At 37.8% G+C, this 27,121-nt stretch overlaps 1 protein-coding gene across 1 annotated transcript in view; it reads right to left on the bottom strand.

Moving 5' to 3' along the window:
* Positions 1–26,738, bottom strand: part of pkd1l2 — a 60,104-nt gene extending 33,366 nt beyond the window's left edge. The window contains exons 1-19 of the mRNA XM_031900773.1: positions 26,159–26,738; positions 23,668–23,832; positions 23,394–23,573; positions 22,779–22,889; positions 20,494–20,641; positions 20,012–20,238; positions 18,794–19,198; positions 16,918–17,016; positions 13,670–13,707; positions 12,221–12,338; positions 10,792–10,999; positions 7,776–7,887; positions 6,776–6,920; positions 5,291–5,494; positions 4,474–4,619; positions 3,824–4,018; positions 2,021–2,146; positions 1,553–1,723; positions 1,343–1,467 (exon numbers count right to left, since the gene is read on the bottom strand). Of these exons, the coding sequence (XP_031756633.1) occupies positions 1,343–1,467; positions 1,553–1,723; positions 2,021–2,146; positions 3,824–4,018; positions 4,474–4,619; positions 5,291–5,494; positions 6,776–6,920; positions 7,776–7,887; positions 10,792–10,999; positions 12,221–12,338; positions 13,670–13,707; positions 16,918–17,016; positions 18,794–19,198; positions 20,012–20,238; positions 20,494–20,641; positions 22,779–22,889; positions 23,394–23,573; positions 23,668–23,832; positions 26,159–26,438 (3,203 nt within the window). The 5' untranslated portion in view covers positions 26,439–26,738. The remainder of the gene's footprint in view (positions 1–1,342; positions 1,468–1,552; positions 1,724–2,020; positions 2,147–3,823; positions 4,019–4,473; positions 4,620–5,290; positions 5,495–6,775; positions 6,921–7,775; positions 7,888–10,791; positions 11,000–12,220; positions 12,339–13,669; positions 13,708–16,917; positions 17,017–18,793; positions 19,199–20,011; positions 20,239–20,493; positions 20,642–22,778; positions 22,890–23,393; positions 23,574–23,667; positions 23,833–26,158) is intronic.
* Positions 26,739–27,121: the final 383 nt, after the last annotated feature.

Below are 27,121 nucleotides of genomic sequence, written 5' to 3'. Positions count from 1 at the left end.
GACCAAAATAGAGCTCTTTGGCATTAACTCAACTCGCTGTGTTTGGAGGAAGAAAAATGCTGCCTATGACCCCCAAAACACCGTCCCCACCGTCAAGCATGGGGGTGGAAACATTTTGCTTTGGGGGTGTTTTTCTGCTAAGGGCACAGGACAACTTATTCGCATTAACGGGAAAATGGACGGAGCCATGTATCGTGAAATCCTGAACGACAACCTCCTTCCCTGTGCCAGGAAACTGAAAATGGGTCGTGGATGGGTGTTCCAGCACGACAATGACCCAAAACATACAGCAAAGGCAACAAAGGAGTGGCTCAAGAAGAAGCACATTAAGGTCATGGAGTGGCCTAGTCAGTCTCCGGACCTTAATCCAATAGAAAACCTATGGAGGGAGCTCAAGCTCAGAGTTGCACAGAGACAGCCTCGAAACCTTAGGGATTTAGAGATGATCTGCAAAGAGGAGTGGACCAACATTCCTCCTAAAATGTGCGCAAACTTGGTCATCAATTACAAGAAACGTTTGACCTCTGTGCTTGCAAACAAGGGTTTTTCCACTAAGTATTAAGTCTTTTTTTGTTAGAGGGTTCAAAAACTTATTTCACTCAATGAAATGCAAATCAGTTGCTATCTTTTATTTAAAGTTATTTTTTCGATTTTCCTTTTGATGTGCTATCTGCCACTGTTAAAATAAACCTACCATTGAAATGATACTGTTCTGAGACTTTTCATTTCTTTGTCATTGGACAAACTTACAAAATCAGTGAGGGGTCAAATAATTATTTCCTCCACTGTATGTTCCCAACTCAATGCTTGCTCTGTTTATGATGTTGCTTAAGTAAACACATACAATTGTTAGTTTCCCTGAAAAAATAATCCAGAAATATTAAGAAGTAAATAAAAATATGAGTATGTACTAAAAGCCCCACACCCATCCCATAAGCACAACTGTACAACTAAATGAAAGCATACAAAACATATTTCTTATTGAGACCCTTGGATGTACAGTCTGCAAAGCATGTATCCATAAGCCTTACTTGCAAAGCTATCTGAGACAAGTTGCTTTTAGTAGTGATAAAGGGGGCTTGAAGTTCAAGGTTCTCTGCACACCTATATAAGCATTATGTAAACAAAACCAGACAGTTGCTACCTATAAGTATTTTTCCTGCAGATATTATACAGATATACATTATATAAACTACTTTGTATAAATGTGCAGAAAGTATTTTTACTTTTTTGTCTTTGTCTGTTATGAGTCCCTTGAGAACCTCTTTTTTTTTGCTCTACCCAACAGAATCAAAACAATGTTTGGAGGTTTATTTATTCTTTGAAGATTCTTTTCACTAACCTGTTTATGTACATTGAAGCTGAGGGTGCTGTTAGAATGGTAGGCTCATTATCTGGCAGTTTACCCATTAGTAGAGCGCTCTGCAAGTTTTCAACTGCACCCAGTAAGTGGAGTGAGACTGCGCTCTATACAGCAAGAGAACATTATCAGGTGTATTCAGCACAGTTACTGTACACACATCACAGACACCAACAAAGCTTTTTTTTTAACCTGTGCAGCCATATCGGGGGCCATTCTGCTGCTATCCAGTGCCGTGGCTTCCAATACATTGCTCACAGCATTAAATAAATGCTGTACTGCCTCCTTCCTTGTCTCCTCTGGTTCACTCCTCACAGTCAGTAAGGACTCACTGATACCTTTCAGAGCGCTGCTAGCTTCCACCTTTATAGGAGAAATTAGAAATAGCATGAGACAACAGAAGTACAATTTCTTATTGAAACATCTTAAACTGTGACAGATGTTGCCATTTACAACACTGTGCTTCCATTCTTTCTATATATATATATATATACACTTTATTGAAATAGTATCTTAAATAGGGCTGGATTGTGTAAGAAATACACAACATTATAACAGCATATCAAGGGAAACATTGTAATAATTAAAATGCATGAAAAACAATTGGAGCTATATCCTTATGATCTCTCTCATAGTTTGCTAAAATATGGCTGCACTCACCTGGGCAGAAGCAGAGAGCTCCTCATTCCTGGTTGTAAGGTCATTCAGCACCTCGGACATCTCAAGGGCTGTGTGCAAGGATGTGATATTGACAGCAGAGAGCGCTGTAAGCATCACTTCTCGTAACTAATGATCAAACAGAAGAGTTTAGTGAGAGACACACTTCAAAATCAGTTAGTGTTTCTAATAAAATGTTTTATTAACATTATTGACCTTGTATTTTATGTGCCAGGATGCAAAATTCTGTTTATATAAGTTTATATAAGTTTGTCTTAAAGAAGAAGAAAAGTCATTTTGGCATTTTACCACCAATAGATTTGCCACATTAGTGCCACCTAGAATGCTATTTTTATTCAGCAGAAAGCTTAACTACACCTGAGTAAAGAGCTCTAGAAGCTCCATAAGAAAGCTGCCATTTTAGCTTGCTCTTGTTAGCTTCCTGCTGCAGTTATAGCAGTTGGAAGCTTAGATCATACATTCCTAAGGGTGTGGAAGTGAGTTCTTATGCATTCTTATTGGAGGGGCAGCAGGAGAAGGGAGAGGAGAGAACTGAGCAGACTCGTACCACAAACCTGAAGAAGCCCTAAAAGAGAGGAAGTCTGATACCGAAGAACATGTTCCCAAAAAGAGGACAAGAAATCCAGTGTTTCTTTTGATAGAGGACTTTCTGTGAGTGCTTATGGCTGTATTTACACCTTTCTGATAAATCTTACTTAGTTTTTTCCTTCTCCTTTAAGGGAAATGCCCCATGGCTTTCCTAAGTTGTGCGAAGTTTCCTCCTGCAGGCAAGTTTGTGCAACTTTGGAAAACTGTAGCTTTGTGTAGGCCTTTCACTGACAATTCCCCTTGCTGGTGGAAAGCAATTTCAGATAGATTAGTCGCTCGTGGTAGCAGAGATCTATAGCGGGCGACTAATCTCTCCATGGGACATTAGCCTTAAGTTATTAGAAACCAAGCTTTTGTAGTTTCATTGTGCCATTCCCAACAAGTTAATAACTATTCGGTAATGATTATCTAGCTCTGCTCCACATATGTTAAATACCCAATGCAGTGTGTATATAAGGGATCCCCAACCTTTTATACCCATGACCGTTATTCAAATGGAAAAATTGTTGGAGGTGCCAATGAGAGCTATAATTGGCTATTACTCTGGGTTTTTATGCAACCAAAACTTGCCTCCTAACCAGAAATTCAAAAATAAGCACCTGCTTTGAGGCCAATGGGAGCAATATCCAAAGGGTTGGCGAGCAACATGTTGCTCACAAGCGACTGGTTGGAGATCACTGGTGTATATGATGAGGTCCAGACTCCTGTTTATAAGCTGTAGTTGATCTTATGGTATAAGGGGATATTACTACTTTAACAGCACTGCAATGCCCTATTAGCTTTAATGGCACAACATTCACTGAACAAAGTAAGGACTACGTGACCAAGAACCTGCCTCCCTCTGGACTTTGAGCATGCAGAAAGTGCAGGTCATTCCAGTTTCTTATGATCCTTTATGTCTGTTTTTGGACTGTCTGGGGCCCCCAGTGCATCTGACAGATACCCATTTTAATCCTATTAGCTTTTCTCAGCCTGTTCCTAAATAAGGGCACAATGGGCAACTTAGTCATGTTTGGCCCCAGGCAAGGATTATGGAACATGTATAACATTTACATGCCCTTCTGAAATATATTTAGCATGTATATACTCTTTTGGAACATATACAGCATTTACCCTTGATAATGCTTTCAAAAATTCATTTATCCAATGACAATTATTTCTACTATTCGATAAATATAAGCTTTAGATGTTACTAACCTCTTTCTTTTCTTCTGTCTGCAGGGGATTACTGTCACTATCCTCAGGAATTTTCTGGTTTAAGACAGAGGATACAGATTTATAGAGCTGGATCAGAGAGGAGCCAACACCATCTCCCTTTAAAATGTTTGCTGACTTCTCAGACACCAAAGACACCAGGGTCTGACTATTAGTGTTTATCTCATCTTGTCTGACCTGGGGGAAAAATACAACAGCAATCAGCTTTCATGTGATAGAACAACAGTCATAATTCTTGCCTCATATTAAATAGCAAAAACATAACAGTACATTCAATAGAAAAAACAGCAGAGTAAAAGTAAAAGTTGAAAGAAGCCAGGCACGCTGGAAGTAAACTAAAATAATTATTTATTTAAATGAAAATAAACATGTCCAAAACATTGTGAATCATGTCCATGTAAGCAGTATCCCCAAGCCCATGGCAGTTCCATGACATTGGGTCTAATCAAAGGAAAATTAAGAAGTGCTAAGGTAGATCTTCTTGCATATTTACAAAATATATATATATATATTTACATAGTTTCAAAATTTTTAGTTCCCATTTAGGTTACTTGTTCAGTATTTGCCCCAAGGCCTCAAACTTCTATGAACTCCTATATATGTAAAAGTATTGGTAAACATATTTCTCTTACCTTAACCTTCAGAGTTGTATTTACTGAAGTACCATACATGTTACTAACAGTAACAGTGAGATTTAAAATAAAATCATTTTCTTTTTCTCCCATTGGCAGAAAAATTGATGGCAACTCAGAATCTGGGCCACAGTAGAGCTGGGAGTCTGAAATCCACCAAAAGCAACAATCACATAGGTGCCTATAAAGGCGTGCACTGTGTTATTGTTAGTAAAAGTCAACATTGCCTCATGTTATACAATTTATCAATAAATAGCTCTTTGACAGGTTCCCTCTTCCTCCAAGAAGTCACCTTTGGCATCACTAAAATTAATATCATAGATATGGGAGGAAAATGTGTGGGTTTACCCATAACTATACAACTGGTTGTTGTTTGCAAAAACATCTGAAAACTAAAAATCTGGAACATTAAATCTAAAGCTGGGTTCCACAAAGGCGAAATTCAGGCATTGCCATATTCATTGGGAAGGCTGCGGGTTTCCTGAGGCAACTCTTTAAGCATTTAGGGCAAAGTCAGACCTAGCATACAGTCCGCTTCTAAACGGCCTGTATTTTGCAGGGAGGAAGGCAGAGAAAAGCAGATCTGCTCTCATCAGCAGCGGTAATTCAGGTGACAAAGCTATTTATACTAGCTATCAGTGCTATAACTTTTAAATTCAGCCTCTTCTACTAATGGCAGACATTGCATCTTATTGACCTAAATGAGTGCTACATATTTGGAGAAGATATGATACTTTTCCTTTAAAGGTTATCATAATTTAGGTTGACACTGACAAGCAATAAGCCTAAATGATGGTTATTTTCGTTTAGAACTTACTAGGCTTGGGGTAGATGCAGTAAGTTAGAGTGACTTGCTCATCCCCGATGCAAGAATTTGTTGAAGCACAGGGAGCACGACAGGAGATTTGGAAAGTGCTCAGCACTGACCCTTCCTCTGGATGTATAGTGCATCTGGGTACCTCTGGGGGAGGCACAGTACTCACAACTAACGTATCCTCTCCATACTCTTGTGAATTCATTGCTGAAATAAATCATATGACAATGCCACCGAATTATCATTACTATTAATTACCTGTCAATATTTAATGTGCAAAATACTGTACATTGGTTGGTGCTGATAATACAGAATGATAACTGTGATAAATATTTTCATGTGCTATTACTGCTTAATTAACCTTTGATCAGGTCACTTTCGTTCTTACTTATAACAAAATTCACCACCTTATTCAATCTCAACCTTATCAATTCTTTAGTGAATAAGCCAAATGCATTCTTGCAAATACATTGTACAGTGCTGCATAATATATTGGTTCTTTAAAAATAAATTATAATAAGACTAAAACTGATACACCCAACAAGTTCTACCCAATTTTCATATGCAGTGCACTTTGGTTAAACATACAAAAAAACACCAAATGCTCTGCTTGATATTTACATCTCAAGACTTTACTTTACATCTCAAGACTTTGTCATGAAAAGGTCATGTGTAGTGTGGAGGAGGTAGCAAATATACCATTTCTAAGATAGATATTTCAACATTTTATGCCAAGGTACAATATTTAGATTTGTTATCATATGAGAAATTGGGAACATTTTACCAAGCAAAGGAAAACATATATGGCTATGACCTTAAAGAGATACTGACACCATATATTAATCTTTCATAACATTGTTTTTACATGCTATTTATAATTTTGCCATTAAAATATTTGCCTGATGCTTTTACATTACCTATACGATGCCCCATGTCCCTCTATGAGGTGGCTGCCATATTTGTGCAGCAGGAGTCCGTTAGCAGTAGAAGCTATAATTGACAGGCTGAGAAGCGACAGTCAGGTTTAGGAACTTCATATAACAATTACAAAGCAGCTCTATCAGTGAAAAATTATCAACATGACTTATAGGTAAATTTTTATGTAAATTAATATGTTGAAGAGTAGTTTTTTTAGTGTCAGTATCACTTTAAAAGTATTTGCCTGATGCTTTTACATCACCTATCTGATCCAGCCATATTTGTGCTCCAGCAGTCTGTTAGCATTAGAAACTGTGACAGGTTGAGAAGGGACAGTCAGGTTTAGGAATTTTAGGTAACAATTACTTACATAAGCAGACCTTTAAGCGACAAACAATCAGCATGACCTATAGGTAAGTTTTAATGTACATTAATATTATAAAGAGTAGTTTAAAGAGTAATATTAAATATTAAAGAGTAATATTTTAAAGAGGAGTTTTTTTTAATGACAGTATTGCAGTTTCCAGTCTCTGTCAGAGCATCCCGTCTGTTCTTGAAGTGTATACCAACCTATAAGCTTAATTCTGAAGGCAGTATTGGTTTGGGTCTTCAGAAAGGTACTATTCAGTACCAAGGTAGAAGTGTTCTTTTGTAATAGTACCAGGGAACTTTGTCTAAAATCACGATGTTGGCAGGCGTCAGGTGGTGAAAGTGTCTGGGGGAAAAAATAAATGTCATCTTGTAAATAAGCATTTAAACACTCCTTTCGGTACCCCAAAATATTGTGGTCCAGGCCAATCTGTCCCTCAGGGGTCTGCTTCCTCTATAGTTATGCCACTGGGTGGAACAAAGATCCCTTAAGTCACAGGACCAGCTGAGACACAAGAATTAATTGATGCTGTTGTTGGGCTTGTATTGGAGGTAGGAGATTCCTGAAAAGTAAGAGTAATATCTGAGACGTTAAAGTATTTGAAGTAACTGTGTAAGGATTTATGCCTGTACCTTCATATCAGCACCCACTTAAGAGACTGTGAAGCTATTCTATCAAGTGTTTCATCTGTTTTTAAGAACCACTGGAGCACAAGGTACTGTGAGCAATCAGTGTGGTTAGCCCTTCCTCCAACAGTACAGCAAGGGCTCACCTGAGAGGAAAGAGTCCATGTAACACATGCTCTACTGGGATTGCCTGATGCCAGCCTGGGTAAAACCTGTACAGGTACAAGGTACCAGAAAGCAGGCCATTATCCAAAAACCTGTTCATTTAGCAAAAATATAGACCCATAATTCCCAGAGAGTAAGATATCTTATTACTCATAGGGCATTGTAATCATCATAATCAAAAGCCAATGGTCATGATTTCCCATTATCATCTTTATACCTATATTGGATGGATTAAGTTGACATATAGAAATTTTGTTTGCACCAGTTCTACATGAGAATGACCTGGGTGATATTGCTCTTAGGAATATGGGTTATCGGGATTTATCTTTTAAACAGATAGCACAGGAATGTAATGCCTAGCTCCAAAGGACAGCAGTGTGTACTATATTGATCTTTTGCAGTAACTTACCATTTTTGGGAAGTTAGTATCAAGATACCAGCTGAATGTTGCCTTGTTGTCACAAGTAGCACTGAACACCATGTCCTCATCCAGGCTAATCTCCTTACAGTTTGCTTTGCAACTGTAAAAAATCAGATTAGCCTATAAGAACAAAGAGAGACTCTTACTGATACCAATATTTGTCAGGAGAAAATGTAATTTGGAGTTTGCTTGCAAGGTCATAGCTCCTGTCACTTCTCTTTAGGTTGTATTTCTTTTTTTTTTTTAATTTCACTCAAAAGTGTAATTCAAGGTTATTTATCATATTCATTGTTTGAAGCTGTTGATTTGATTTATATTTACAAACCAGTGGCAAAATTCCTTTGATTGCGACCTCCATTAGAGTATACTACAAACAGTTCTAAATAGGCCATTCATCCATTTCTTAACTTTAAATAAAATAGCTAATTAATTTGTCTTCTTGGTGTTCTGCACAGGATAAATTGTGCCCACCAAGTAGATGTGTCTCAAAAGTTCAAAAGGCAGGTTGTTATTTTGAATTGCTTTAGTTTGACTCATTGTTTTTGGTGCCTTGACTTAATATCAGTAACTTTTTTGAATAATCTGCCTTTGCTGTTCCCTGAGTAGAAGAGCTATCTGGGCAACTGAGCTATCTAGATCAGGGGTCCCCAACCTTTCTTACTTGTGAGCCACAAATGTAAAAAGACTTGGAGAGTAATACAAGCAGCATAAAAGTTTATAGAGGTGCCAAATAAGGGCTAAGATTGGCTATTATGTAGCCTCTATGCAGGAGGCCTACAGGAGGCTTTATTTAGAAGTAAATCTTGTTTTTATTCAAACAAAAATTGCCACAAAGTCAGGAACTCTAATATAAATACTTGGTTTGGGGGCACTGCGAGCAACATCTAAGGGGTTGGTGAGCAACATGTTGCTCACAAGCCACTGGTTGGGGATCACTGATCTAGATCTTAAAAGAAAAACTACTTTAGGTCCTACACAACATACTTTCCACAACGTAATTTTATATTTTCTTCATCTACTTACTACTTTTTCCTCAGAAGTTCTAACACATAAACTAAAAGGCTCCCCAGCTAAAGAAAATTACATCTAGAATATTTATCAAAAACTGCTTGCAGACACCAGGTACTGTGGATGACAGTTGGTGGACCACAACAATAAAATGTATTTGCTACATTATAGTCCAACTTATGCAAAGTAATTCAATAATCATTTAACATACTACTGTGTACTGCCCATTTAGGTGAAATCAGATCATTTACCCCTTTCAAACTGATCAGAAATTTTTAATAGAGAGGAAGAAGAACTCCAGCAGAATATCTGTACTTCCTTAATTTAGCGTAGTGGTTAACAACATGTTTTGGGATAATGCCCTTTACCAAGTGTATGTCTGAAACATGCCATGTAACCACTACCCTGAATAAAGGAGTTGCAGATATTCTACTGGAGTTCCTCTTCCTTTATACTGGAAGTTGCTGATCAACCCGGGGTTCAGCACAAAGCACCATCAAAGAACTATGACGTGTATGTACTTAAAGGAATACTGTCACGGGAAAACATGTTTTTCTCAAAACGCATCAGTTAATAGAGCTTCTCCAGCAGAATCTTGCTTTGAAATTCATTTTTCAAAATATTTAATTTTATATTTAATTTTAAAATTTCACATGGGGATAGCCATGTTCTTCATTTCCCAGGGTGCCATGGCCTTGTGACATGTGCCCTGTGCTCAATCACACTTTAGTGCTGAAATGCAAGTTGGAGTGATATCACCCCCAGAAGCCGATCAGCAGAACAATGAGAAGGCAGCAAGATAGCAGCTCCCAGTAGATATTATAATAGCACTCAATAGTATGAATCTAAGGGCTCTGGCATACGGGGAGATTAGTCGCCCGCGAACAGGGAGTTTTGCCGCGGGCGACTAATCTCCCCGTATGCCAGAGCCCTTAGATTCATACTATTGAGTGCTATTATAATATCTACTGGGAGCTGCTATCTTGCTGCCTTCTCATTGTTCTGCTGATCGGCTTCTGGCCACTGGCGAACATGTAAGTCGCCGGCGGGATGGCAGACGCGGCGGCGCGATTTCGCGATTTTCGCCATTTCCCGAAATCGCCCCGCCACGTCTGCCATCCCGCCGGCGACTTACATGTTCGCCGGTGGGATGGCAGGGGGAAGCCAACTCGGGGAGATTAGTCGCCCGCGAACAGGGAGTTTTGCCGCGGGCGACTAATCTCCCCGTGTGCCAGAGCCCTAAAGGTCTCCATACACGGGCCAATTCTAGCTGCCAATATCGGTCCCTTAGGCAGGTTTAAAAATCTAGTCGGATCGGGGACCGCATCGGCTCGTTGATGCGGCCCCCGGACCGACTTTGCCTATACCCGTCGTTATAATTCGATCGTTTGGCCCCAGGGCCAAATGATGAATTAGCCTGGATTCTACCGATATCACCCACCCGTAGGTGGGGGATATCGGGAGAAGATCCGCTTGCTTGGCGGATCTTAAGGTGTATGGGGACCTTAAGTCTGGCTTGGGACTCCTCTAGTTACATGGGAGTAGGAGAAACAATAGATTACCTGAAAGCAGTTCAAATGTGTAGAACTGGCTCTTTCTGAAAGCTCAGACTCAGGCACAATGAACTGAGATGGCGCCTACACACCAATAGTACAACAAAAAATACATTTGTTGGTTTAAGAATAAAATTTTAATTGGTAGAGGGAATTATTTGCTATGTAAACAGGGCAATTTAGAAATAAAATGTATACCATAAAAATCATGACAGTATTCCTTTAAGGTAACATACAGCTCACCTATATTCAATAGCTGGACCTCTTTCAAACTGACCTGACATAGAAGAGAGAAGAGATATTGACAATATTTCTTATTACAGTCATACAAAATAATTTATTGCTGAAAAGTAACATGGTCGTGGGGTTTATTTACAACCAATAAGCATTTATTTTTGATCATCCTACCAAAAAAAAAAACTATTCTGTAGGTATGGCCAGACCTGATTTTGATGGGAAGAGTGGATTTTGCTGTTACATATAAGCACTGCTCATCTTGTAATATTTCCTTTTCACTGGCTCTGTCAGTAGCCAATACAGTGAAGGCAGTGTTGGGAGGAGGAAGACAATTGGCAGGGATCAGGATATTCTCTGAAAGGGGGTCAATCAGGTTCTGTTCCACACATTCAAACCATCCTGGCCAACAAGACCCTATGTAAATGAAACATGTATAAAATTCAATCAGCCTATAGACCAGGTATGTTGACCTCGCACTTGTGATCCACAAATCCCATCATCCTTAGCCAAACAAAGGTAGTTTCCAGCAGAAGTAGATTACCAAAAACATGATATTGAAATATAGCTGTTGTAGTCTATGAAGTGCTAACACATGTCTGTAAGACAATAAATGGATACTAAACTGTAAAGTTTCCATTTACCTACCTCACAATGGGACCTGTTTTGGAGGGATAATTTAATAAGTTAATATAACGAGCATATCTTATCAAAACGTGGACTGAATAAGGACTTTGTCAGGATGGGATTAGGTATAACTTGCTGTGGTTTCCACAGATTGTGGCCTAAATTTTCTTGTTTTTAAATATGCACTAAATCATATGCTCTTAGAAACAGTAAAGGAATAATATAGAAGACCCTTAGGCAGGATTATGGCCTCACCATATGTCCTCAGTCCCCAAAAAAAAGTATAATTGAGAAAATGAGAATGCTCATGTCAAAGAAAGAATAGAAAAATAAAAAAGGAAAGAATAAGAAAACAGGGAAGAAAACAAGGATGAATGATAAACGAGAGAAACAAATAAGATAAAGGTAATGGGAGAAAAGAAGAAAAAAGGAAGAGGAGAAGGGGAAAATGGGAATATGTATAAAAAGAAAATAAGGCAAAGGAAAGGATAATAGAGAACAGAGAGCAGACACAAAAGAAGAGCAAAAGATGAAATAAATGAAATAAGTAGAATTAGAAAAGACAGATCGAAAGGTACAAAAGACAATATAAAAGGAAGAGAAAGAGAAATAAAGGGTTTATTAAAATTTGGGACCATCTCTTTGGTTGGTCTCAAGTAAAAAAATTTCTGCAGATCAGAATTTTTTTCTGTGATTCATCAGTTTGCCTGATATTGTTTTTGCTGGTGCTTTCTTACCTAAACATACTGGATGTATACATTAGATGAGATTCAGAAGTAGTAAGCAAAATTATCTAGTAAACAGCCCTTGTTCTTAGGGTTCTTTTTGGGCCCCAGTACATCAGGCCTCTATACTGGGAGTAACAATAACCAATATACAAGTGCATTTTAGAAACAGCAACAAGACCTCCCTAACCCAGAGCAAATACAACCACCTTATATATATAACTAATTATTTAGCATTTGTGTAAATGACAATAAATGCTATAGATTAGTAGGTTAGTAGAAGTACCACAAGTCCAGCTGATATTGGAGCCCACACTGTCAGGCCAGTGAAGGACAATGCTGGTGAAGGGATTCACATATCTTGATGGTTCTATTCGAAAAGCCTGTGTTCTCTTCACAATGACCTATAAAATTCAGAGAGAACTATCTTAAGTAAAAGTAAAAGCTGCACACAAGAGGAGTATGGAAAAGCTCATTAACACACCACTAATAAACCTCTCAATTGTGCAGGTAGGCAGGCTATATAGTTGTAGCGTGATGAGTCTCTGGAAATGGATGGCAACTTTGGGATAGGATAAATAAATAAATAAAGAGAAATAATGATATGTTTAAATAAACATAAATAAATAAATAGAGAGAAATAGCTACAGCAACATATCAGGGCTCATGTACATCTACAAATGCAGTTGTGGTCCCCAAATTATTCCATGCAGTCAGTTGTGCTAAAACATCTTTCATTGATATGAGTTGAGTTTGCAACCTTCCTGCCTTCTGTTTAAATTGAGCACTCTGGACTAGATTGTAGCTTGCGGATTCCTTCAGCACACTGTGTCAATCACTACAGTTCAAGCCAAAATAATAGGGCGCACATTTGATTCACACAGTAAACACTGGAAATGACACCAGGCAGACTTATATGTTGTGACAAATATGTTGTGACTGCAATTACGTTGGAATTCTGGGAAAAAATACTGCATTGGGAAATCCAGGGAAAAAAACAGGGAAATCATGTTCAAATTTGTATGTATGTATGTATGTATGTACTGTACAATCTAACAAAATTACACACAGGGAGGACAAGTGCTATAATAAATAAATACAATTAATATATATATATATATATATATATATATATATATAAATGCACAGGGAATAAGTGCCATGTTGTATGAGACACAGTAGGAAGGAGGTCCCTGCCCAGTAGAGCTTACTCTTTGCTTTGCTTACTGCACTTGCAGATGTAAAGCTGTGCATTTACATGTTACATGTTTAAAAAGTGTTTTACTTCAACATATGCTATGTTTATAAGGGTGATGGTGTATGGGATGTTTTGTTCCCCCCGCTTACTCACCTCCAATAACAATAACAAAACATTGGTAGTTATCTTACTACTGATGTTAATCGCTTGTGGGAAGACATATACATTGCATAGTTGCCTCAGAAGGCAATTTCAGGATACTACTGAATGCAGAGGGTTCTAAGAACGCTTTACCTTTTAATGCATTTTTTCACATAACAAAGTACAATAAAATTGCCAGCTGTAGTATGCATTACAACTTTGAGTTATTCTGTAATCTTAGTGAACCATACATTTATTCCATGCTGCTTGTTTAGGGATATTCAGAGGAAGATAAACACAGCATGTAAAAACAATACCTTCTGACTGATGTTTTTGTTATTCTAGTACAACTGGAAATACCTTATTAATATGCTAGCCTACAAAGCCAGCACTCACCGTAACATTTTCATTTTTTCCTTCAGTGTCTTGGAGCCCTGTGTCATAAAATAAAAAATAAAAGGAATAATAAACTGTGCTTCTGAGATACATGCATTAATAATTCACATATAATTATTTATCTGCATATTACAAAGTGTACAGCCCACCTTGTTACTTGCATTTGCCAAGAAACTCTCCTTATACCACACATAAAGGACTTGGGTTTGAAGTGGCAAAATAAAGGGTCATACCCATGGCTGCAGCTATTTGCTTCTCCAACACATAACTGTACACTGGCCCAGTCGGGAAGCAAGCCATCCATTACAAGCCATTATTTTTTTGTGTCTCTACTCCAATAACCCACAGCAATCAATCCTGCATTTGCTTTCATTATTCTGCAAAATTTTAAAGGGCAACATCAAATAACACTACTTTAGTAAAGCAGTACCAGGCTTATATGTGGTGCATATTCAGGAAACATCCAGCAGGAGAAGCTGAGGATTTCTCTGTTATTCAGCCAGCCAGGAGATGGCACTAGATGGTTGGACCTGGCAAATCTTAAACTCTGGTGACCACATATGGCAAATAAGCACTCTTCCACAAAGTAATATTTTAGCATAATGGAAATAAGCATATGGAACCCACTTATTTATAAGACAGGGAAGAAAGTATAGCTTGATCTGTCTATATTATTTGATGTATTTTGCTCAAAACTTTGGAGATTATTTTTTTTCTATTTGTGCCTGTTTGTCTCCTATTTGTATTTAAACCTTATACCTATATTCATATTTATGTCTCGCTGTTGAATGATTGATGGTCATAATAATATCTTTGCTTACTACTATGATGATAGCCCAGTGGGATTGATTTTTAAAAACCTCCAAATACATTTATTTAATATGACAAACAATCAGGAGCCAAAGAATGAGTTTGTTTGTAACACTTGTTGGGTCATTTACTTAGATCTGGAATAGATGTGCAAGAGCACTAAGGTGTACACTCAGAGAGCACTTCTCTCTCGGGACTGACTGCACTTCCCACATAGCGCTGGATAAAAGATCTGACTCAAGCTATTGCTTTAACAGGTGTGCAACTTGCACACTGGGATGATGCGGAAGTTAAGGGACAGGTATGGGATGGGAGTAGGGAAGCCTATGTGCCTCTCCTTTCCTTCTAGCATTCGGTAGTGCTGTACTCATAGGGTCTCTGTACTCTGAAACTGAAAGGCAGAATGGAAAATGCAAAAGGTGGCAGCATGCACCCATTTTTTTGCACTCTGATTTTCAGTTTTCAGTAGATTAGCCCTTTGTTATAAATGTCAGATAGAGACAAACGCAGCCAAAAAGTACTGAAAGAATTCTATGTATTTATTTGTTTATTTTAAGGAATGCACAGAATCCAGGATTCGGCCAAGATTTGTCCTTTTATAGAAGGATTCAGACAGCGCCGGATTTCTAAATGATGCGCCCCGAGGCCGCCCCAATTCGGTGCCCCCTACCGCCCCCACCCGCCGTGCGAGCGCGCATGCGCAAACCACCTCCTCCTTCCCTGCCGCCGTGCTAACGCGCATGCGCCAAAGATAAAACTCCCATACGGAGCAGTGGGGAGAGGTCCCCATTGCTCCGTATGGGAGCAAAATTTTAAAAATTTGCGTGCGGCGGGGCGGCATGCCGCCCCTATGTTTATGCCGCCCTAGGCCCGGGCCTTTGTGGCCTAGCCACAAATCCGGGCCTGGATTCAGATGTGGGTGAATCCAAATCAAATACTTAAAATCTTGTGACTTTTCGTCACATAAACATGGAATATGAGAATTTGTAACCATGCGCAGCAAATAAGAATTCAGATTGGTATTCGGACAAATCTTTTACAAAGGCTTCAGGGTTCAGCTGAATCCCAAAATAGTGGATTTGGTGCATCCCAAGCTTATTTCCTGTTCTTATATTGTGCCACACATTCCCCCGGTGCTTTACAGAGATTATACATCATTTAGATCAGTACTGAGTTGAGGAGCATCTGGAAAGCCAACATTTGCTTAGCTCAGGTCTAGGTAGTCTTAGTAAAAGAGAGTTAGGAAACTGAGCGGGCTGTTTAAGTAATATAGGTAAGAATCTATTATCCAGAGTCCAATTTATTGGATTTGTGTGTTCTTTGCATGAATAAAGGTCCCCATACACCTTAAGATCCGCTCGCCGATTAGCTGCCGAATCGGTCTAAGGGACCGATATCGGCAGCTAGAATCGGCCTGTGTATGGGGACTTTAAGACAGTACCTTGTAATACAATGTAAGCTAGCATACATCTAAGCTGATGGCAAAGCAATCTTTGGGCTTTTAGTTTTTTTATTAGTCCTGAGTCAAGGCTCTCCAACTTAAACCCCTGTATTATACTGATCATTGTAGAGCATGTTATTTTTGCTGGATTTTCCGCTATTGTGTTACTCTTTTGCCTATTGCACATGCAACTGAATAATCCACCCATGCGTGGGTTAATTTACTTATCTCCACTACATGAAAGGTCATTACACCAGTAATGCATGGTTCTTATCATCACAAATTGAAATGCACTTTTATTAAAAAAAACCACAACACAATACAAAAAGGGCAAGAGGACTTATAGTACCAGACTGGCTGGGGCCACCGGTTACAGGTGCCTACGCTGGTTTCCCAGTTGACATACTCTAAACTGTGAGCACTGTACAATGTTTATTAATACTGTGGGTAAGTTTAGAACTCAAGTCCAGTGTGGTTCATTCTGTTCCAAAGTCAGAAGCTTTAGAAAACATATCAGGAAAGGCTGATTAGCTATCTCAGCAAACACAAAAACTAAATTAGGTGAATTGCTTCAGTAAGCTAAGCCAGCATTAAGCTTATTTCATGTGGTACAATGGTGCTGCTCAGTAATTTAATTCAATCAAGCTTTGCTATTTCCTCTTATTATGCAAATGTAAAACCAGGCCAGAGGTTATCCATCTTAAATTATGGCTTGTGTATGTTAACTTACTTTGTAATTTAAAAAAAAAAATAAATGAGTTCATAGTGACCAATTCCTTTGCATTGTAATCCGTTTGTAATCACTTTTAGCTTGCCTGACCCAAACTTACTTACATTACATTCATGCTGACAGCCAGTTTGTTTACTTTGCCTTAATATCAAAATATATTGGTAGAGGAGTACAACTCCCATCATATTTTAACTGCAAACAATATAATTGTACTGGTTTAAGTTGTTTTTGAGATACCCCAAAGTCAATAATCATGCCAGTTGTTACCTGTATTGTTATAGGCACTGTTTAAAACTGTAATGTTTCCAAGATTCTTGCTGAAGTTGGAGAAGGAATTGAAAGCTACAACTGTAACCATATAGGTACCTGAAAACAGAAAAGATACCTACATGATGTCACCTTTGACAAAACCATAGCAATTCAGTTCTGATTTGTTTTTGTTGAATTTAATCTCAACAGGATATCATGGTACAAAGCTTTTTAATAATCTTAATGTCACATTTTGGCTTAAAATCCCTTATACTAAACATACATCCACACAAAGCCTAAATAATAGCCAAGTACTCTGCCCAAAGGTGCTTTTTCGAATTCAAATTCTTTGATGCTGTGTCCCTTTGCCCTTCACTTAACTCCCTGATATCAGAACAGGGGGTAGTATTCCGAGTATAGTATACAGAGGGAGGTGATGGGGTGGTATCAGGTGTGTTACCCTTAAGTGCCAGCAACTAGATATTTGAGATTAGCGTTATAATAATATGTCATCCAAACAGTACAGTGGAACACTTTAGCAGTCTAGAGGCCAAATAAATATGTTAGCCAGCAAGGACAATATTAAAATGATGTAAGGTAACAGTAAATGGAAAGACTTTCTGGGTCTTGTCTCTTCAGTTAAAGGAAAACTATACCCCCAGAATGAATACTTAACCAACAGACACTTTATATCATTAAGTGACCTAAAAATCTTACCAAACTGCAATGTATATATCAGTAGATATTCCACTTTGCCATGGGGCTACCATTTTGTGATGATCTGTGTGCTCCCTCAGAGATCATATGACCAGGAAGAAATGTGGAAATGTGGTAAAAGACAGAACTCTGTCCTTTCATTGGCTAATGAAACCTAACATGTATGTGTGCTCTTGGTTTGTGTGCATTGTAAATCATCTGATCCCAGGGGACAGCTCTTAGTACTTCAAATACCCAATTTTTATATAGGTTTACCCAACGGCACATACTACTAAACAGTAGTGAAATTGGGTACACCAGGCCCCACAGCAAAAAAATCTTCTGAGGGGGTCCCTCCTCCCGCACCACGCTGCTATGTTAAAGGTAGTACAGGGGCCATGGAGGGCGCCACCACAACCACAGGGTCTGCTGTATAGGTAGGTACACCACTGCTAGTAAAAAAGTATACATTTATGAAAATGGTTTATTTCGATGAAGCAAGGTTTTAAATATGAGTTGTTTTATGTAATATATTTTTATATAGACCTACATTGTTGGGGGGTATAGTTTTCCTTTTACAATATCACCATGACTACAGTCTTAGTTTACTGTCTAAAGCTGTAGTACACTGCTGTGCAACTTTTATTATCTAGTTTAAAGGACAGATTTATATTAACATTATGATTTAATAAAAACCATCCAGTCTGCCTGTGAGTAGACTCTTTATATTTTAAAAGCTTTACATATTTCATGCTTCAAGGCTTTGTTTCTTGAGGCAAGAATTGTGCAAGGCTTTTTATGCACTTGTGATCTGAATGTATTCCTACTTTTTTTCCTTTGGCCATGTATTGAAATTCTTGAAAGTTACAGTCAATCTTAAGTTTTTACGGTGTCCCATTCCCCCAGCTGATGATTTCAGGCTAGTCACCTGACCACACCATTTCTATTTGCCACCCTGGTAAAGTGCTGCCTGAGTAACTCTTCGGCTGGAATGGCCTCGCTTATTGACTATACTAGTTATTGAAGGTTTAGGTTATAATAAAATTATTATGTCATCCAAATAGTTAGTGGAGCTCCTGTGAAATCTGGGGTCCAGAAAAAAATCTGTTAGCCATATTAAATCTTTGGTCCTTTAGCTAGACAGCCCTTGTATAAAGATTTGAAGTTGTAAGAACAAACAGAATTTAGTTAATATTACCTTCTGCTTCAACTGGAATAGTGTAGATTTGTTGTTCACCTGATGAATTTTCCCTTGTGTAGCTGAAGGTTTTATTGACATCAATGATATTAAACATTAGGTTTACTGGTGCTCCATAAGCAATGGACAAATTTATCTTCAGCTCTGTACCCACTTCCAAAACAAAGTTGCATAATTCAGCCAACAAACCAGAAACGGGTTCTATTAAATGGACAGTAATGTTGCCTGGTGTGATGAATGGTATCTCATTACTGGAAGCCATAATCATTAATCTGTGCAATCCTGGCCCCATAAGGTTCTGAGCTACTCTGTCTAGAGTTAGATTGTAAGTAAGATCTTCCGTCTTTGCTCTGAACTGACTCAGTATTATGTTATTGGATAAAAGAGTGTAGTTGACCTCTCCACCTATAGAAACAAATATCTATTAGTATGATGAAGAAAAAAGAAAATTAACTAATTTTTTATCTAATATTATGAAAATTTGAATTTAGTACATGGAGGTATTCACTTGCTATCAGAACAGAATGTAATGTATGGATGATTTTGGTTTGTCAGAGCTAAGCTCAGCACATATAGCATACATAGCACACAAAAGAGAGAGTTGCAGACATAAGTGTCAATAATGTGGTGGATCTAAGTTTTTTTGAAAAATTGAGTTACAGCATTTCATGTGTGAACTGATTAGTTCATACCAATAGCTATGTTCCTAGAGTAAACAGTATTATACTCTAGGGGGCTGATTTATTAATCCACAAATGTCCGAAAAGCGTCCGAATGCGTTTTTTTCGTAATGATCGGTATTCTGCGATTTTTTTCATCGCCGTCGCGACTTTTTCAAAATTGCAGTGACTTTTTCGTAGCCGTTACGACTTGCACGAATTGTCACGACTTTTCCGTAGCCGGAAAGGTTTGCCCGTCGTTTACTAGCACTCAATACGAAAAAGTCGCTGCAATTCACACAAGTCGTAACGGCTACGAAAAAGTCACGACAATTCATGAAAAAGTTGCGACGGGACAAAAAAATTGCAAAAAATACGAAAAAGTCGCAAAATGTTCGTTTCCAATCCGATTTTTTCCCATTCGGATTTGTGGATTAGTAAATCAGCCCCTAGGAGATATGGTGAATGCAGTATGAGATGCTTAGTCATAATTCAGACTACTATAAATATTTGTCAATCACAGGTCTCCACTGAGCAAATTTCTAAAGCTGGCTCTCACCTGTGCTTATCTCTACTTGAATCCACAGAGTCTCTCCATAATACGTACTACAGACTCCATTTTTGGATCCAAACTTGCTATAACAGCCAGTTATATTGAGAACAGCCCTATGTTCCTCTACGGTGATAGTCTTCTGAGCTGTTACATGCCATTCACTAGTTGAGCATTCCACAAACACAGCAAATTCCCCGGGTAATGTGAAGCTGTGAGTTACAGTACTTGACACGCTACAAAATTTGGAATAAAGATGTCAGTTATCAGCACATAGTGTTACATGGATCTACTACTATAGATGTTAGAAAAAAGAAAACAAATAATCCAGTAGGAAACCTGGAAATCATTATTGATTGCTGATTGAGTGCCAGATCCACAGGATACTGTTTGCATGCAGGGAAATTTTTAAAAACACATATGGACACACACATTTAATAGTAACACAGATGTTGCTTCATCCTTGTCTTTTTTATGTAGATGATACTTACTTTATAGGCTGGTAGGGATCAATTGAATACCCATCTTCAATACTTATTATACAAGAGAGATTCCCAGTGTAAGGTGATAAGAGCCAATTCACTGTAAGTGTCATATTTTCACCCACTAGGCATTTATCTGGTAACTCAATCTGCAAGCCTGGAAACCAACACAAATATTCATATACTAACTTTGTTCTGAAACTTTTTTTGATGTTTGTGTTCTTGGTAAAATCTACCACACCTAGATTAATATAACTATCTGGAGTCTAATGGTTTGTTCAGCCTAATAAACATTTTAGCTAAATGTTTACATTTTAGAGACATAATGGGATATATGTTAGATTTTGTGTGTGTATGGTTTTTTTTTTAATAGTACATGATTTGGGCAGTATACAGATGGCTACATATTAGTGATATTCAATTATTCAACTTGCAATATGTATCTGTTTGTTTGGTCAGTAGTCACAGCTTCTCCTCTATTCTTCATCTGTTGATGCCTCATCAACCCGCTAAGAGGTGGCACCAGCAATTTTTCAGTTTAGACCAAATCTAGCCATGTGCGGATGGTTTTAAAGGGGAAGTGCATCCTGCAATATCAGCACTATGTATTTACACTTTGGGATAATCTTAGCTATCCTGGCTCAGGCCATAATACATTTACTCTTCTCCTCACTCTTTATTCTTCTACTGTGTGTAACATAGCTGAATAGAAATAGCATTAAGCAGTTTGCATTCGTACTGCAGGCTAAAGCGTGCTTGCTTTTTAAACTGACATACAATATGATACATATCATAGGTTCTGTCTGTCTTCTCTTCCTAAAGGATTGTAAGCTCTTCAGAATAGGGTCCTTATCCCAACACCTAAGACCTTAAGCATAGATTTATTTATTTTCACTGTCTAATGTGTATAAGTGTACCCCTGTTTGTGTTTATGCCTTCTTAAAACACTACTTTTGTGGTGCTTTATAAATAAATACATGCATACATATGAATAGGAAATGCCATCATTTTCAGAAGCTGTGCCTGTCGACTAAAACATATCAACCTTTTTTAAAGCTTTTTATGAAGAATGCTAATTCCAAAGTAAGCAATATTGTAGTTCTAAATTACAAGTTTGTTATTAGAGCGACACAGATTTAGGGATAGCAAGTCCTTGCCCCATTAAGCTTGCAATCTAAGTCTTTATCTAGGATGCAAGATGTTCCAGCAAGTTTCCAGGATGATGTGGTCCCTTTAGACTAAAGGTGGCCATACACGTGGCGATCCGACGATGTTTCGTACGACCATCGGTCGCACGAAACATCGTAAGATCCGCCACACACCATTCAGGGCTGAATCGGCAGGTAAGGAGGTAGAAACAATAGGATTTCTACCTCCTTCTGCCGATTCAGCTCTGAAGGGAGAATTTTGGTCAGGCGCCTTCTATGGCGCCCGATCAAAATTTTCAAACTTGTCCGATCGGCGAGTCGTCCGATATCGGCAGCTTCCTGCGATATCGGTCGACTCGCCGACATGCCATACACGCACCGATTATCGTACGAAACGAGGTTTCGTACGATAATATCGGTGCGTGTATGGCCACCTTAATACTATAAAAAGGAGAGCCGAAAGCAATAGACATATAGATATGTACACTCTAATCATCAGTGTCAATGTTCTGCAAGACAGACAGGATCAAATTCTCTTTATCTAAAAGTTTTAACACATTAACTAAAAGTCATTTAATACACTGATGCTTGAAGATGCCGGTGGCTGATTAACAACCAAAATAAAAAAGAGATAAGAAAGCCTAGCTGAGGCAGCATAAACAGCAGCACTGAACCTTTGAAATATTGTGTATATTTATATATGTATATTTAATTATATGTAAATAAGCTAAAATATATTTAATATTAATAGATCAGAACTTCTGATGTGTCAAATTATATAATATATAATGCAAAAATGTTAAGACTTAATTATGTAATGACAGGATCCCTTTTACAGAAGAAGGTACTGAAAGAAATATCATTATCTTTTTATCTATCACTAAGGAGTTCCATGATCCATCATCATGTTATACAAGTGATAACACTAATCACCAGTTATAACTGCTGGCATCAGATAATTTAGGAGTTCTGTGTATTATAGGATATATACAGTATTAACGCAGTACAGGAGCGGGAGCAGCGGTGGCTGGGGGCGGAGCAAGAGAGTGGCCGCGGGCCTGTTTCAACCAAATGTCATTCCAGGGTTGTGATTTTTAAACAATACTGTATTTGTACCTTGTTTTGAAAATATAAAAAGGCACATACCTTCTATACAATTGTAATCAATGGATAAATAACTGCCAGAGGTTGGACAAGGTGTTCCAAATAAGGAAGAATCTGTTGTAATCTGACAGGCCTGAAGTCCTTGGCATTGAGCTTCGGGGAAAACATTGGTAATATTGTTGAGGATTACATAATTTTTAATATGAAAATACATTTTTACCTTATTTTGAATCTTTTTTATCTTTATCAATTGCAAAAACCACAAGCAAGTCTGAAACATAAAGTAACACTCACACCCCTAGGGACACTTGGGAATCCATTAAACAATCAGGAATACAGCATGATGTACCAGGCCAAGCATTCCAAGCACTCTGAAAGTTTCCTTCGTTTCCTTTATTTATATTCCTACATTCTTACTCTTTTACCCTATGACTATACTTGGGCCATCATGACACACTTTGTGTGCAAGTAGCAATATTGAGAAATTATTTCATGCCCCAATTTTATAACAGTGTTTTCAGCAAAATGTCTGTAATCATTTCATGTTGAGGCCTGTGAGATTATACACACAAAGGCAATCTACTTTGAAGAAAAATTAATAGAAGGCAAAAGTGAAGTGAAGATTTTTAAGCATTTTATTTAAAACGCATAATTTACCTGCCACTAGGTCCTTCACATTAGTCCAGCTACAGCCACTTGTGATCTGTGAGTGCTCTTCCTGAGTACAAAAATGAGGGCTCCTGCGGCCATAATAACTGTCGCTAATCTGGACAACTTCCCCTGAGCCACACTGTAGTGTTGCATTTTGGTTCTCACAGGATATTGTATGACCGAACTCTATTAAAAAAATCATCATATCAAAATTAGTGTGACCCTCCAAAAAACTAATTAACACAAACAATTAATTGTTGGCAAGTAAATAATTACCTACCAAATTGACAGATGAAAAATAATTCTTGTCTGCAGTTGTCAGTAGTGCTCCAGTGATAACCACTCTGTCTCCTTAAGTAACCACATTTTTTCTCAGTCTCAGGGGGATCTCCATTATGCCAGTATGAAAAAGTCAAATTGGATGCGTCCAGCCAGGTCATAAATCCTGTGAGTGAAGATTTATATTCTCTTGTTTTTACATAACATATTTACATTTAATTTGGAATAATTACTAGAGTAATAACTAGAACTCTCCTCTTTAAATACCACTCAGTATATTTTCACCTGTACCAAGACTATTCAGTAATTGTCTTTGTTCAGACAGTAAGTTAAGGCTGATGCCACACCATGCTTATAGCATATATTTTCAAGAAGGTTGTCGAAAATATGCTTGCCGCGAATACTCCCTGCTATTGTAAATTTAGCCTACCTTGTGCCTGCACCCCAATGAATGAAATACGCTTGGGTGCAGGCACATGTAGCCAATATCCTCAAAAAGACTTCATATTTTTGGCAGATATCAGCTACATGTGCCTGCACCCGAGCATATTTCATTCATTCGGGTGCAGGCACAGGTAGGGGAATTTTTGAGAGTATGGAGTGTATTCTCAGCAAGTGTTTTTCGGTTTTTACACTATGTGTGGCATTAGCTTAAGCATCTAAGAATTGTTAGAAGCCACTTGAAATGTAGCTTAACCATCTTTTAACATTTGTTTTTGGGGGGGTGGCATACATAGGAAACATCTGAAAGAAAAAGGCTCAGTTGGTGCAGTGGCTTGAGCAGTTACTGTATTTCCACAAACAAAAACATCTTGACCAACATACTTTATAAGGAGTTTCCTTAGAAACAGCATCAATGATTAAAGATCCAAAGCACCAAAACATTTTAATACATTTAAATATTGTATTTTTCTTACCCTGCACTGTGTGTTTGCTTCAGATGTAACTACAGTTACTACAGAAACAAACTTTAAATATAAAAAAATATATTTTCACACATAAGTGTTCCTAAACAGGCAATAATAATTAATACATTAAAAGTATGTCTATAAATATATATATAATATATTGTGAAGTGTATTTAAAAAGATAGTGGGGCGATTCACTAAAGGTCGCTAACGCTTAACGCATAGTTTTTTGCGTTGAAAAGTGTTTGATAATTAAGTACCAATTCAACAAAGTCATTTCGCATGCGTTACTACTCATATCGCATGCACAAAAAAAACACATTATTGCATAGCGTTATTTCCATCGCATTTCGGTTATTATCGAATAGAAATAATAATAACACTTAATTCGCAAACACATATGAAGCGTTGAAATATCGCGGTAATCTGTGCTAATATTAACACCTACTTGGAGTAGGCAGTATTTAAAAAAAAAAAAAGTATTAAAAAAACATTGCGGTTCGTGAGCATTTGGCAAGATAAGATGGAGTTTGCAGTCGGATTTTTGTTTTGCATCCTAAAGTTTTCAGGGAAATGGTAATTTTCAGAACGCTAGTTTTAAGAAAGTAATAGTTATGTGCGTAAGAGCGTGCGCTAATATTTTTAACACATGCTATAAATATCACTCGTTTTTTCGGACTTTAGTGAATCAGCCCCAGTATACAGTATTGCCTTGCATTCAACATTTAAGGTGCTCCAATGCTGGAAACAAGCACTGTGCACACTAATGCATAAGCATATTATACACAAATAACTTGTCTGGCACTTGTGCAAAGCAGTTGCACTCTGCACCATTGCCTGGCTGTGCCTTTAATAGAATATCCAGCATAACTGGCACAGAGCTTATTGTTGCAAGGTAGCCTTGTATTAAACAGAGCCCTGGGGTGCCTTTCAACCCCAGTCACCATGAATGTCCCATCCGTGCATCACTCCAGGCATAAGCAGAGCTGTATACTGAGGCAGGATACATTGTGAGTAATAAATTGGTGGTGTATGCTTTTTCCACTTTGCACATCCTTCCCCCCATGTTCCCTAACATCTTTATAGCTCATTTATAGTCTTTACTCTATCAGCGTAATGCCATTAATAACAAGAAATTGTTTTCATTCTTAAGGTCGCTGTTGACACAATGCAAAGTTGAAGAATATTGCAGCATTTTTCTACTACAGCCAATAACCGCAATGTTTAAATCCCATACATCTGTATAGAATTCTACATACATTCTTTAAATTACATTGTGGCTATGGCTTTAAGGGCCTGCAATATAAACATGGGTGTTGTACCTATGTTTAAGATGTGGTACATCCTTGAGGGGACAGGTATAACATCTTTAAACATGCCTCCCCTGTGGATGCACTTTGTACTGCAGATACAAATTCCTGCATGTACATACAATATCTATTCAGAAGTAACAGTGTACTGCCAGTAAAAGAGAAAATAAATGGAGCATATGATTTGTTTATATATATATATATATATATATATATACAGTATATATATATATATATATATATATATATATATATGTTAACAACTTTATCTTACCTTGACCAGAGTCGTTAACTGGGGTGTAAATAAGTCCAATCCACCATTCCCGATCCTCAGATAAATAGGTTCCCAGAAATTCCTGCGTTTCCTGGTTATCAATGAAGGTCAGGTGCCCACCACCTCTTTCACACCATTTCTGAGCACTGTGAAAGTTGCGCTCAAGTCTGACAAATTCATAACATGAACTGTTAAAAAGGACTTGGTATTTTGAACAAGGACTGGGGTCTGCATGGCTATATGGAGCAAGAAAGCACAAAGCTGCAACCCAGAGCCACATCCTAATTAGAGAACATAGAAGTGCTAACTGCAAAGGTCTGCCCTTAACTGAAGACTGAAGGAAGTGCTCCCAGCCAACATTACAGTGTCAAATTGTTCTATATATCACTTGTCCTTGCACCATTGTATTTTGATCATAAAAACGACAGTAAATGCTGCTAAATCACAAATGTAATTATTCTTTAAACAAACCCCAGTCCAAATAAGGCCTGAAAAAGAAACCATTAAAAGAAAACACTGACATCATCAGAAAAACAATAGTCAAATAAATAATAGATGTGATCACCAAAACATTGTTCATGAGAGCAAAGATAAGGTACCAGCCATCCTCTTTAACAGGTGGCACTTGCAGATAAATCTGACTTTGTTTCCCCGGTTTTGCAGTGGTGAATTCAGCAAAAGGCCATCTGGTTGCTTAATTGCCTTCTTTTACAAAGAAGCTTTTAGGTCAGTGGTTCATTAGTTTGCAGGTCAGGACTGGACTAGATTGGAGTGGAACAAAACAATTAATTCTACGGTAACTAATAATTACAGGATTAATTAAAATTATTTTGAAGTAAAATACTATAAACAGACAGACATATCTATAGGTAAGTAGGCAGGTAGGTAGACCTAGGTAGGACAGATATAGAAAAATACATTATAAATCAAGAACCTGATGACTCAGTTGTTAACACTTTTGCC

Source organism: Xenopus tropicalis, chromosome 4 (assembly GCF_000004195.4).
Source record: "Xenopus tropicalis strain Nigerian chromosome 4, UCB_Xtro_10.0, whole genome shotgun sequence".
Taxonomy (NCBI): domain Eukaryota; kingdom Metazoa; phylum Chordata; class Amphibia; order Anura; family Pipidae; genus Xenopus; species Xenopus tropicalis.
This window is presented reverse-complemented; position numbering and strand designations above follow the sequence as displayed.